Genomic DNA, 15,521 nt, shown 5'->3' on the forward strand with positions numbered 1-15,521 from the left:
TCTGCAAAAATCAGGTATGTTTTGTTTCTTAGGTTCAAAGACTAATTCCTGACATGACACGTTAGGTATTACATAACCACCAGCTCACCAGAGGGCGTATTCACTGGGATGGTACAAAATGGCTGCGCCCGTTATATATAATAGCCGTCACATTTAACCGTTTTATTAATTAACTATATGATTATACTTGTTGATATTAAGCAATAATGTGCATTATATATCGTTGCATATGCACACCAGGCCAAATGCCTTAATTGTCCCCTCCTTTAAGGACTACACAGATATTGAGGGAGGAAACCCGCTGTCGCCCCTTCATGGGCTACTCTTTTCGATTAGCAGCAAGGGATCTTTTGTATGCACCATCCCATAGACAGGACATTACATACCACGGCCTTTGTTACACCAGTTATGGAGCACTGGCTGGAACGAGAAATAGCCCAATGGGCCCACGGACGGGAATCAATCCTAGATCAATTGCACATCAGCAGGGCTAGCTCTGGCATTCGCCGAATTCGCCAACTGCGAATTTTGAAAGCAGTTGGAGAATTTTATTTTAATTTGGCAAAACAATTTCAGGTAATAATTGACATTTTAAAGAAAATATCCGTTGATTTCTGCAATTTTTGAAGTTTAATATTTAATAATTTGGCGAAATGTTTTGCTCACCCAGAGCTAGCCCTGATCAGGCGAGCGCTGTACCACTGGGCTACGTCCCGCCTCCAATGTAGAGGGTCATGTCCCCAAAACGGAAAAAAGAAACTGTGTAACGAACCTGGATGAACTTCTCCATGGTGGAGTCGGTGGGTCTGTCAGTGATGAGGAATCGCATGTTTTTAAACTGGATCTCCGAGGGCTCTGGACGTCTCGCCTTCATCGTGCTCACTGACATCGTATGTAAATCCACACTCTTCTTGGAAAAACAATACAAGTCAAAACGAAAAAAAATCCTAAAACAATACCACCACCAACCACTTGGAATTATTATTGTAGTTGTATTGGTTGTAAAAACTAATTCAAGTATCGTGTATATATAAATATTTTTTTAATCCTCTTTTTCTTTTCTTTTTTTCAAAACAACCAACAAGCCACCAATCACCGCAGATTTTCTTCTTCCTTTTTTCTTTGTTTTGTTTTTAAAATCCGTGAATTCACCAATCACAGCAATAATCCAAAAAGTATTGCCAACGAATCACAGGAACTCTCTCCTCCGAAGAAGATAAAACATCCAAAAAAGAAAAAAAACAGGAACAACGAAAAAAATAATTAAAGAAAACAAAAACCTGTATAAGAAAGACACTGGTGACAAGTTGTCCACGCGGGTAGTCGGGTTATTTTAACCCATTCAAAAACCGCCGACAGCCGGTCGTTGTCAAGGGACCCTTGAGTTTAGCCAGCCAATGGTGAGGTGTGGAGCACACAGCGGGCCGCACCCATTGGACGAGCTGTGTCGGGGTGAAGGTCACGCGGCGACACTTTACACGTGTTGAGCCTGGCAGTAGTCTCCCGAGTTAGTGACAAACTCCATAAAGGTGTGACCAAGTTCACCAAAAAACTGAAAGATAGAAAACAGTAACATTAGTGACAAACTCCAAAAAATAATAATGATATTAGTGACAAACTCCAAAAAGGTATGACCAAGTTCACCAAAACACTGAAACATTAGTGATAAACTCCATAAAATAACAATGATATTAGTGACAAACTCCAAAAAGGTATGACCAAGTTCACCAAAACACTGAAACATTAGTGACAAACTCCATAAAATAACAATGATATTAGTGACAAACTCCAAAAAGGTATGACCAAGTTCACCAAAACACTGAAACATTAGTGACAAACTCCATAAAATAACAATGATATTAGTGACAAACTCCAAAAAGGTATGACCAAGTTCACGAAAACACTGAAACATTAGTGACTAACTCCATAAAATAACTGATAATAGTAAGAAACTCCATAAAGGTGTGACCAAGTTCACCAAAAAGCTGAAACATTAGTGACTAACTCCATAAAATAACTGATAATAGTGACAAGCTCCATAAAAGTGTGACCCAGTTCACCAAAAAACTGAAACATTAGTGACAAACTCCATAAAATAACAATGATATTAGTGACAAACTCCATAAAATAACAATGATATTAGTGACAAACTCCAAAAAGGTATGACCAAGTTCACCAAAACACTGAAACATTAGTGACAAACTCCATAAAATAACAATGATATTAGTGACAAACTCCAAAAAGGTATGACCAAGTTCACCAAAACACTGAAACATTAGTGACTAACTCCATAAAATAACTGATAATAGTAAGAAACTCCATAAAGGTGTGACCAAGTTCACCAAAAAGCTGAAACATTAGTGACTAACTCCATAAAATAACTGATAATAGTGACAAACTCCATAAAAGTGTGACCCAGTTCACCAAAAAACTGAAACATTAGTGACTAACTCCATAAAATAACAATGATAACAGTAAGAAGCAACAACATGCAATAATTGCCTTGAAAACATCACAGATATGTCCTCAACTGAGACAAAAACTTGACAACAATGACAACAATTACCACCACCACCAACAACAACACAAAACACCACAATCACCACCACAACTATTCACCTGACCAGCAGACAAAAACATCAGTAATGAGGTACAAATGGCACTGAGAACACAATGCACATGACTGGTAACAAAGACGTGTGTGATAATTTCCTCCGATCACTGGTCGACTGATCACCGGTCAGTCGACGGCTATTGCCGCCCATTGAGCAACTTCCGATTAATTAACTTAATCCCTAGTGACAGGCTCAACAGGCCCGTGTTTCACAACACACTGTGACAGATTGCACTGCGATGTTGTAATGGTATTATTATATATAAGAAAAGGGACAGATCCAGTACTATGTAAGGGGAGTGTTTGACAACACACTGCGACAGACTGCACAGGGATATAGTAAAGGTATTTTATACAAGAACAGGGTCAGATCCAGGATTATGTAAAGGGGGTGTTTCACCACACTGACAGATTGCACTGCGATGTCATAATGGTATTATTATATACAACAGGGTCAGATCTAGTATTATGTAAAGGGGGTGTTTCACAACACACTGACATATTGCACTGCAATGTCATAATGGTATTAGTATATACAAGAACAGGGGCAGATCCAGTATTATGTAAGAGGGGTGTTTCACAACACTGACCAATTGCACCGCGATGTCGTAAAGGTATTATATACAAGAACAGGGAAAGATCTAGTATTATGTAAGGGGGGTGTTTCACAACACACTGCGTCAGATTGCACAGCGATATCGTAATGGTATTATTATATACAAGAACAGGGACAGATCCAGTATTGTTTAAGGTGGGCGTTTTACAACACACTGTGACTGCAGCCACACCGACTGCACCACGATGTTATAATGGTACTAGTATTGTATACAAAAACAGAGTCAGATCCAGTATTATGTAACGGGGTGTGTGTGTGTGTGTGTGTGTGTGTGTGTGTGTGTGTGTGTGTGTGTGTGTGTGTGTCACAACACACGGACTACGACCACACCGATTGCACCGCGATGTCGTAATGGTACTATTATATACAAGAACAGAGACAGATCCAGTATTATGTAAAGAGGAGGTTTCACAACACACTACCTATGACCACACCGATTGCATAATGATGTCGTAATGGTATTATTATATACAAGAACAGAGACAGATCCAGTATTATGTAAAGAGGAGGTTTCACAACACACTGACTATGACCACACCGACTGCACAATGATGTCGTAATGGTATTATTATATACAAGAACAGAGACAGATCCAGTATTATGTAAAGAGGAGGTTTCACAACACACTGACTATGACCACACCGACTGCACAATGATGTCGTAATGGTATTGTTATATACAAGAACAGAGACAGATCCAGTATTATGTAAAGAGGAGGTTTCACAACACACTGACTATGACCACACCGACTGCATAATGATGTCGTAATGTTATTATTATATACAAGAACAGAGACAGATCCAGTATTATGTCAAGAGGAGGTTTCACAACACACTGACTATGACCACACCGATTGCACAATGATGTCGTAATGGTACTATTATATACAAGAACAGGGACAGATCCAGTATTATGTAAAGAGGTTTCACAACACACTGACTATGACCACACCGATTGCACAATGATGTCGTAATGGTATTATTATATACAAGAACAGAGACAGATCCAGTATTATGTAAAGAGGAGGTTTCACAACACACTGACTATGACCACACCGATTGCACAATGATGTTGTAATGGTATTATTATATACAAGAACAGAGACAGATCCAGTATTATGTAAAGAGGAGGTTTCACAACACACTGACTATGACCACACCGATTGCACAATGATGTCATAATGGTATTATTATATACAAGAACAGAGACAGATCCAGTATTATGTAAAGAGTGGTGAATAAATTCTAAAAAAGGAGAAATTTGAGTCTGCTGAAGTCTATAAAGAAAGGAGATTTTAGAAACAATAAAAAGTAGCAAGAAATAAAAGTGAATAATTTAACCTTCCCATATACACTGATACCGCTCTATATCTGATCAATATCAGATTGATGTGATGTCTCCTTATAGATTTTTGTAGACAGACCAATTACAACTACTTAAATTTACTGTTATTTTTTTATTCTGCGATATATGTCAATTTGTGGCTAAACAAAAATCAATCGGGTCTGGCCCAGTACACATGGTTATGCCGACTAGACAAGCAAATCACATTTACTTTCAAGGAAAGGTAAGAAATATTTGATTAACAACACCTCAGCTCATTTAAAGTAGACCGGCCTCAGTGGCGTCGTGGTTAGGCCGTCGGTCTACAGGCTAGTAGGTACTGGGTTTGGATCCCAGTCGAGGCATGGGATTTTTAATCCAGATACAGACTCCAAACCCTGAGTGAGTGCTCCGCAAGGCTCAATGGGTAGGTGTAAACCACTTGATCCATAACTGGTTCAACAAAGGCCATGGTTTGTGCTATCCTGCCTGTGGGAAGTGCAAATAAAAGATCCCTTGCTGCTAATCAGAAAGAGTAGCCCATGTAGTGGTGACAGCGGGTTTCCTCTCAAAATCTGTGTGGTCCTTAACCATATGTCTCACACCATATAACCCGTAAATAAAATGTGTTGAGTGCATCTTTAAATAAAACATTTCTTTCATTTAAAGTATTACATTGGAAACGTGAAGAGTTATCTAGTTTGACCTTCCCATTGTTACAGGCATGATAAAAAGTTGTTACAGGTAATAAATCAAAACGTTGTTACAGTGTTGAGTCAAGCCACTGTTTGCCAGTGATTTACCTCAGTTGGTTGAGCTTTCGCCTGTGGTGCTTGTGTCGCAGGATCGAACCACCTTGGTGGATCCATTCAACTGATTGGTTTTTTCCATAAGACGACAATATTAAGATATTTGGCTAAAACTGCTACCTACAGTGTATCAATTGACATAAAAGGAAGGAAGGAAATGTTTTGTTTGACACATTTTATTTACGATTATATGGTATCAGACATATGGTTAAGGACCACACTTCATTGGCTACTCTTTTTGATTAGCAGAAAGGGATCTTTTACATGTACCATCCCACAAACAGGATAGCACATACCACAGCCTTTGATAGACCAGTTGTGGTGCACTGGCAGGAACGAGAAATCAATTGATGACATAAAGACCACAGATATAAATACTACCACCCCTCACCCTTAAAGTGAATCAGAAAAAATTGGGGGTCAAGCTGTTAATTTCAGAGAACAGGTAGCATCTATGACTACCCTAGTTACACACAAAATTTGAGTACTGTTTTTTTTTACAGGTACCCCATACATTTTTCAAGCACAACGCTACTTGACACAATGATACTAGATAAAATAAAATTGCATAAATTTTTTGCCCAGATGAAACAATTTTTTTTACAACCAATCACAGGACTTGTGGTATTAACTTCTCTATCAAAAGTTGGGTGCACCTCAAACTTTGACCCAGTCAGAAGTTATCTGGTACTACCTATAGTGGTACAGTTAGCTACACTTAACAGTACTTAGCCCATGAGCTCTTAGTGTGTAATAAAGTACACTATTCTAGAACATAAATTTAAAAAAAAAAAAAATTATCAACACCACTGGAGCACATTGATTAATTAATCGTCAGTTATTGTATGTCAAACATTTGGTAATTCTGACTCATAATCATTAGAGGAAACATGCTAAATTTTTCCTAATGCAGCAAGGGGTATTTTATAAGCATTTTCCCACAGACAGGAAAGCACATGCCACGGCCTTTGTCCATTTGTGGTGCACTGGTTGGAATGAGAAAACAAAAAATCAGCTGAACGGATCCACCGAGGTGGTTCGATCCTGCGACGCAAGCACCTCAAGCGAGCACTCAACCGACTGAGCTAAATCCTACCCCTCTAGAACATCAAATAAACAGGAAAAAAAATACTAACTCTAGCCTCACACAGAAGAATGACAAACAATCCATTATCACCCTCTCCTTGTTACAGGTAAGATAAAAAGTTGTTACAGCTAGGTAACAAAAAAAGTCTTTACATGCAGCTACAACAACAGTGTCAAGCACAGCCAGTCTGCCAGTGTGTAATAAACCACACCCTTCTGGAAAACCCCACACACCTGAGGACAGGTGAAAAATAATCCAGAATTACAGTTAAGGCCAAACAAAAAAATAGGTGTGTTTCCGGTCGACCGACCGTCCGTAGTTTTACCCCCCCCCTCCCCGACCCTAATTTTTTTTCTCTTAAACTGAAAAAAAAAGGAACAAAAAAAAAAAAAAAAAAAAAAAAAAAAAAAAGAAGTAAAAATAAAAGAGGACAATATCACCAAACAAGAGTATTTCCTTCCTTGCACATTGTTTACGTACTATTATACGATACATTTTGCACATGTAATTCCCTTCCGAAAAACATCGAGAAATTATGGAAAAGCTTTTGTAATAGAGTTCCTTCCCCTGATTAGCTACCACCGAACAGCTTAGTCGGTTACGGAAGTAACCGAATGTACGAACATAGCCTTGGTACAGGTTATTTCGATTAAATATAATCGTATCAATTCAGCTTAATTCTCGTCTTCATTAATGCATCTCAAATGTTTGCATAAAGTATTTAAATTAAGAACAACAAAATTAATACAAATGTCCCATTAATTTAAGGAAATACACAAACAGTGCATACCAATACTACTACTATTACTACTACAACAACGACAACAACAATAACAATAACAATAACAATAATGATAATGATGATAAATAATAAATTATTATTATTATTATGATAGTATTCAATTTAAAAAACAAACCAAAAAAAACCCCTACCTACCTACCCTAATTTTTTGGAGGATGCACACCTATTATTTTTTTTGGCCTAAGATAAAATGTTGTTACAGGTACACTATCAAGTGTTAAGTGTAGCCCACGGTCTCTCAGCATGTAATAAAGCAGACTATTCTAGAACACAAAGGACTGTAGCAAAGGTGAAGACATGCGAAAGATAATGCAGTTTCAACTCATTGTTTACAGGTAAAACAAAAAGTTGTTACAGGTAACAGTTATTTAAGTGCTGCCCACGATACCTCAGTGTGTAATAAACTGCACTATTCTAGAACATCACAAACACACAAAAATACTAACCCTAATCTTGCTCAGGAGAGTGAAGGACAATCAAGTATCACCATCTTATCGTTAATGGTACAAAAAAAACTTTTGTTCAGGCATACTAACAACATTAAGCACAGCCACGGTCTGTCAGTGTATAATAAACAACACTATTCTAGAAGAGAAAAAAACTAAATTGCCATGCCGACGGCATGTGAATGATAATCCAGTGTCACCTCATTGCTACAGGTAAGATAAAAAAATGGTTACAGGTGTACTTACCAACATAATATAAAGCCCAGCCTACAGAGTTCCAGTGTGTAATGAACCTTTGTTCTAGAACATCACAGGTAAAGCAAAACATACTAACCCTAGCCTCATTCAGGTTAATGAAGGATAATCCAATATCACCTTCTCATCACTACAGGTAATGAAACCAGGTTTTTTTTACAGGTACACTAACAGTGTTAAGTCCAGCAACCGTCTGCGTTAAGTTGTTACATTTTATGTCGTTCCATAATGTGGACTATATTTTTTCGCGTATGTTTAAATGAGTTTGTAGGTGAAATGTTTACAAATCATTCTACAATAAACAAAACGGTAGCTTACAAAATTAATGTTTTGTTACTGTAATTAAATGGACAAGAAAAAGAATCAATCACCGTTGTGAGGTATAGACAAGGCAATTCCAACCCTCGGGACAAAATGAAAACCTCGGTAAACCTTGGCCCTCACAAAAATACTAACTCTAGCCTCAGTGAAGAATACTCCAAATTTATTTTCTCATGGTTACAGGAAAGATAAAAAAAAAAAATTGTTTTGTTTAACGACACCATTAGAGCACATTGATTTATTAATCATCGTCTATTGGATGTCAAACACAGGGTCATTTTGACAGTCATAGAGAAGAAGCCCGTTACATTTTCCCATTAGTAGCAAGGGATCGTTTATATGCACCATCCCAAAGACAGAATAACACATACCACAGCCTTTGATATACCAGTCGTAGTGCACTGGCTGTGACGAGAAATAGCCCAATGGGTCCACCGACGGAGATCGATCCCAGACAGACCACACATCAAACGAGCGCTTTACCACTGGGCTACATCCTGCCCCGTAAAGATAAAAAGTTGTTACAGATACACCAACTGTCAGTGTATCGTAAACCACACTATTCTAGAGCAAAAAGTACTAACTGTTACCACACTGAGCAAATATGAGGGATAATCCAAATTTACCTTCTCATCATTACAGGTAAAATAAAAAGTTATTACCAGTACACAAACTACATGTAAATTAAGTCCGTATCAGCTGAAGTAATCCATATTATTCCAGAACATCAAAAAAAAAAAAAACTAACTCCACACACGCTCAGGACATGTGAACAATAATCCAGAATTATCTTTTCATCGTTACAGGTAAAAAAAGAAGTTGTTACAGGTAAACTAGCAAGTGTTATGTGTAGCCCACAGTATCTCAGTATGTAATAAACTACACTACTCTAGAACAAAAAATAGTAACTGATGCCACACTAAGGACAAGTGAAGGATAATCCAGTTTCACCTTTTTATCATTACATGTAAGACAGGAAGTCGTTAAAGGTACACATAAACTGTATTAAGTCCACACTAGCCATACATAATCCACAATATCACAGAACATCACAAAAGAAATACTAACTCTATACACGCCGAGGACTTGAAGGATAATCCAGAATCACCTTCCCATCGTTACAGGTAAGATAAACGGTCGTTACAGGTACACCAACAACATTAAGCCCGGCGCACCTTGTTCGATGTGTGTAGTAAAAGCAAGATCATTCACAAGGTGACTGAGATAGTGTTCTAATGTCTATAAATAACACGGCAAAGGGGGGGTCAGGTCATTCCAGTGTGTAAACTGAGACCATGAATGTCTGGTATGTAATATTACATACATGATACATGGAAGTTAAATATCTACAGTACATACTACATACCTGCATTTACTTCATCTGTAATATTACATACATGAAAGTTATATATTATCTACATACTACATACCTGCATATACTCTATCTGTAATATTACACTGGCCTCAGTGGTGTCGTGGTTAAGCCATCGGACATAAGGCTGGTAGGTACTGGGTTCCCACCCCGGTACCGGCTCCCACCCAGAGCGAGTTTTAACAACTCATTGGGTAGGTGTAAGATCACTACACTCTCTTCCCTCTTACTAACCACTAACAACTAACCCACTGTCCTGGACAGACAGCCCTGATAGCTGAGGTGTGTACCCAGGACAGCGTGCTTGAACCTTAATTGGATATAAGCACGAAAGTAAGTTGAAATGAAATGAATAATATAACATACATGTAAATTATATATATATACATGTATATCTCTCTATACATGACATACCTGGATATGCACTCTAATCTATCTCTGTCACAAACATGGACAGTTTAGCCTCCCACCGTCACCCCAAAGTTAATCATTTATATAATATTAAATAGATTAAGTAATGCATCAGGGCTCGAAATTGGAAGTAAAATATTGCCTACTAGTAGTATTGGTTTTTTTAAATAACAGGCCAAAAGAAACACGGCCTGCTAAGAAAAGAAATATGACCTGCTGGAAATAAAGACTGCACAGGGTGAGTGGAGGGTTTGGGACAATGTGTGGAAAATTAGGACTTCTGGGCCCCAGTAATGAGTGGCGTACGTCTGATGTAAGTGTTACAAGTGCTTTGTGTTACAGGGCCCTGATATGTATTTTAGAGCATTATAAAAATTAAAATTAAATCCGAATCACGAGCCGAGCCTCAGCTGAATAGCAGATGAGATGATCGTAGATACGTCCGTCTGTTTAAAAATTACTTGCGATTTTTTGGCAATTTTAGCAGCTCAGAAATCCAAGAGACAATGATTAATAAACCAATGTGCTCTAGTGGTGTCATTGAACAATTTAACAAGCTTTTAACTTTACAAAGGTAGTCCTTGGCCATCATCAATTTAAGAAATAATTTGTTTTTATCTTTCCACATGAAAAATGTGGTATACACGTAGCAGAAAGATTTGTAAGAGCAATGCAATCAGATATTAGATATTAGAAACGTAATTTAAACAACACAAGACATCCTCTATTTATTGACTGAAACATATTTTGTTGCTTTAAAAAAAAAAAAAATGGATTATACAACGTATTAGGCATTCTCCATTAATGGCTATGTAATGCACTAAAGTTGAAATGGGAAAAAACTAAATACAACTTAATGTAGGTATGTTGAATGTTTATTTTGATGGCTACACCCTCCAACCCACTGACACAGGGTTTCTGCCAGAAATAAATTTATACAATGTGTGTGTTGAATACAACTGCAATCGACAGGGGGTATTGGGCAGGGAGGGAGGGGGCTACCCCAGAAAGAAAATGGGTTAGGTTTAGGGTTTAAAAAAACATACAGTAATGTTAAAAATCATTAATTTTGTCATAAGATTAACTTTGGGTACGGCGCCATACCCGTTTTACCCTCTGGCAGAAACCCTGACACATTAGGCAACCACTCTACCACCTAAGCTGTTCAGTCCACTCATCATTGGCTATGGATTGAGTGAAACTTGCTATAATGGCATTTCCAATTTTTCTCCCAGAGGACCAATGTAACCACGACAACAGTAGAGATTTTCCTGTCATCATTAATTAGCACATTATTCAATACCTGGGTGGGTTTTTTTTTTAAAGTATAGCAATGTTATTTGTTTTTGGCACCGTAACAATTATATTCACTTAGGAGATAACCATATGGAATTTTTAGATTTATGGGTGTTATTGTCTATTTGATCCAGCAAATGTCATTTTTGATCAAAGGTGTTAGCCTGAGGTCAAAAATGAAACATTTGTGGGCAACAAATAGACAACACCCGCAAATCTAAAAACTCCATATGGTTAGGTACATTGTAAACTGAATCGTTTTTCTAAAGAACTAACTGTATATTTGGCATTTCTTGAGAAAAAAAAAATACCTGGCAAAAAATAACTGGCTACAATCTCACTACAGACCTTTGAATCATCAACTCCGCCTGTTCCAATTGCTAATGACGTCACTTTCTAATGATGTCATTAGCTTTCTGGGTGTTATTTTCATTTGATCGCAGAAAAGAACATACTCGTAGTCAGTTTACAATACATTTTTAACACCATATTATTTTAAACTGAACCTGAAAAAAAATGTCTTAACATTACAATTCATGAATATGCATCAAGAAAACAACAACTTTTGATAATGTAATTTTTGTGAAATACAATCAAGTTCCGGTACCCTATATAAACATACAAGACACGTATATATAGCATAGAATGCAACCCCTCCAATTGTCTACAGCAATCGGCAATACTGTGGAGTTCTTAATTCTTCACAGCACTTTTTTGTGAAATACAATCAAGTTCCGGTACCCTATATAAACATACAAGACACCGTGTATATATAGCATAGAATGCAACCCCTCCAATTGTCTACAGCAATCGGCAATACTGTGGAGTTCTTAATTCTTCACAGCACTTTTTTGTGAAATACAATCAAGTTCCGGTACCCTATATAAACATACAAGACACCGTGTATATATAGCATAGAATGCAACCCCTCCAATTGTCTACAGCAATCGGCAATACTGTGGAGTTCTTAATTCTTCACAGCACTTTTTTTGTGAAATACAATCAAGTTCCGGTACCCTATATAAACATACAAGACACCGTGTATATATAGCATAGAATGCAACCCCTCCAATTGTCTACAGCAATTGGCAATACTGTGGAGTTCTTAATTCTTCACAGCACTTTTTTGTGAAATACAATCAAGTTCCGGTACCCTATATAAACATACAAGACACCGTGTATATATAGCATAGAATGCAACCCCTCCAATTGTCTACAGCAATCGGCAATACTGTGGAGTTCTTAATTCTTCACAGCACTTTTTTGTGAAATACAATCAAGTTCCGGTACCCTATATAAACATACAAGACACCGTGTATATATAGCATAGAATGCAACCCCTCCAATTGTCTACAGCAATTGGCAATACTGTGGAGTTCTTAATTCTTCACAGCACTTTTTTGTGAAATACAATCAAGTTCCGGTACCCTATATAAACATACAAGACACCATGTATATATAGCATAGAATGCAACCCCTCCAATTGTCTACAGCAATTGGCAATACTGTGGAGTTCTTAATTCTTCACAGCACTTTTTGTGAAATACAATCAAGTTCCGGTACCCTATATAAACATACAAGACACCGTGTATATATAGCATAGAATGCAACCCCTCCAATTGTCTACAGCAATTGGCAATACTGTGGAGTTCTTAATTCTTCACAGCACTTTTTTGTGAAATACAATCAAGTTCCGGTACCCTATATAAACATACAAGACACCGTGTATATATAGCATAGAATGCAACCCCTCCAATTGTCTACAGCAATTGGCATTACTGTGGAGTTCTTAATTCTTCACAGCACTTTTTTGTGAAATACAATCAAGTTCCGGTACCCTATATAAACATACAAGACACCGTGTATATATAGCATAGAATGCAACCCCTCCAATTGTCTACAGCAATTGGCAATACTGTGGAGTTATTAATTCTTCACAGCACTTTTTTGTGAAATACAATCAAGTTCCGGTACCCTATATAAACATACAAGACACCATGTATATATAGCATAGAATGCAACCCCTCCAATTGTCTACAGCAATTGGCAATACTGTGGAGTTCTTAATTCTTCACAGCACTTTTTTGTGAAATACAATCAAGTTCCGGTACCCTATATAAACATACAAGACACTGTGTATATATAGCATAGAATGCAACCCCTCCAATTGTCTACAGCAATTGGCAATACTGTGGAGTTCTTAATTCTTCACAGCACTTTTTTGTGAAATACAATCAAGTTCCGGTACCCTATATAAACATACAAGACACCGTGTATATATAGCATAGAATGCAACCCCTCCAATTGTCTACAGTAATTGGCAATACTGTGGAGTTCTTAATTCTTCACAGCACTTTTTTGCCTTGGACTGTATTCAGGTTTTTTTTTAATGGCATGTTTTTTTGCCGTCAACATTTCCTGAATTGCAGGGGTTGTAACGTATATTACTGAAATTGTCTTTTTTGTCTTCCATTTTTTTTCTAACTATAATTTATAAACCATATCCACATGGATGAACATATCACCAATAATTAAAGTTAATTTTCTTAAGCTTGACATTTCGGCTATAGTCCTGTATCAAAATTACTACTGCATTGGCTACTACCTAAATAGTGTTTTGTGGTATATTAAAATCATGAAAATGTTAATTATACATAATTTATAGGATATAATTAATCTTTTGGGTTTTTTTTTTTTTCATTTTTATTCAAAAGAATACTGAATGTAAAACATACTAGTGAACATTTTGATCAGTATTGTGTTACGATTCGCTATATATACAAGTTTTTAGAGATCGCTACACAATCTTAAAACATTAAACAGTAGTTGCTAATCATTTTTCAATTGACTATAAATATTGTTAATCAAGATTTTGAAAACACAATGTTCCCAGTATTTGTAACTTTTTCAACTACATTTGCATGTATCACAATATATATCTTACACTCACACTAGTAAGAACCGTGCAGAATCACAATACCGGTAGTTGGAATAGCTGACAGACGATAAACAAGATATAAATAATTGAAACAGAAAGCAATAAGCAATCAAAGGTGAGTGATTTTAGCACGATCGGTTGATTAGCAGCAATTAAACTTAGAATTTTCAGCCAGTTCAGGAACCGTATGTTTTCACCAAGATACTTCAAGAGGTGTAACGGTCTAGAGAGTTGCACTATTTAATTAACAATGTTATAGGTAGCAGATATTAATTCAAAGAGACTTTTCAATGATATATTTCTGATTAATTTTTTTTAAATTTAATTTAAAATTTTGAAAATTATAAACTACTAAAATATCTAACTCTAAAATTTGTGAAGAGTGCCCCAAGAGAATATCAGTACCAAGCTTCAGAACTAGAGAATCACAGTATCAAGTTTCAGAACTAGAGAATCACAGTACCAAGTTTCAGAACTAGAGAATCACAGTACCAAGTTTCAGAACTAGAGAGAATCACAGTACCAAGTTTCAGAACTAGAGAATCACAGTACCAAGTTTCAGAACTAGAGAATCACAGTATCAAGTTTCAGAACTAGAGAATCACAGTACCAAGTTTCAGAACTAGAGAATCACAGTACCATCTGATCTAAATTCTACGAGATAAAATGTTAAAATTCTCAATTTCAATAAAAACAAAACAAATTAAAATAAAAACTTTCTGAAATATCTCTATTTGCGGAGATTGCCCTAGAGGATCATTGTATCAAGTTTCTGACAATCCAATCAAAACTGTAGGAGAAGATAGAGAAATGATTAAAAAAAAAGCTCTATTAGTCGAAATTGCAGGAAATGCAGGAGAGAGAGACCCTCTTTAAGAGATCACGTTAATATTTCCGTGACCTCGTTTGAGACTATAGCGGGCAGGATGTAGCCCAGTGGTAAAGTGCTCGCCTGGTGCATGTTCGGTCTGGGATCGATTGCCATCGGTGGCTAATTCTCGTTCCAGCCAGTGCACCACAACTGGTACATGTACTATCTGACCTAGTTTTTATTAGGGGAGGGACGTAGTCTAGGAGTTTTGCGCTCACTTGATGTATGGTCATTCTGTGATCGATCCCCGTCGGTGGGCCGATTGGGCAGTTTCTTATCCAGCCAGTGCACCATGACTGGTATATCAAAGGCTGTGGTATGTGCTATCCTATCTGTGAGATGGTGCATATAAAAGATCCC

The 15,521-nt window shown here is 37.0% G+C and overlaps 1 protein-coding gene across 3 annotated transcripts in view; it reads right to left on the reverse strand.

The window, feature by feature from the left end:
- The window catches only part of LOC121377262 (protein tyrosine phosphatase type IVA 1-like), a 68,936-nt gene that overhangs the window by 23,678 nt on the left and 29,737 nt on the right, over positions 1 to 15,521 (reverse strand). For all 3 annotated transcript variants that reach the window (XM_041505190.1, XM_041505188.1, XM_041505189.1), the window contains one exon: positions 773 to 1,552. In XM_041505190.1, the coding sequence (XP_041361124.1) occupies positions 773 to 889 (117 nt within the window). In that variant the 5' untranslated portion in view covers positions 890 to 1,552. The remainder of the gene's footprint in view (positions 1 to 772; positions 1,553 to 15,521) is intronic.

This window comes from Gigantopelta aegis, chromosome 7, assembly GCF_016097555.1.
Source record: "Gigantopelta aegis isolate Gae_Host chromosome 7, Gae_host_genome, whole genome shotgun sequence".
NCBI classification, from domain to species: Eukaryota; Metazoa; Mollusca; class Gastropoda; order Neomphalida; family Peltospiridae; genus Gigantopelta; species Gigantopelta aegis.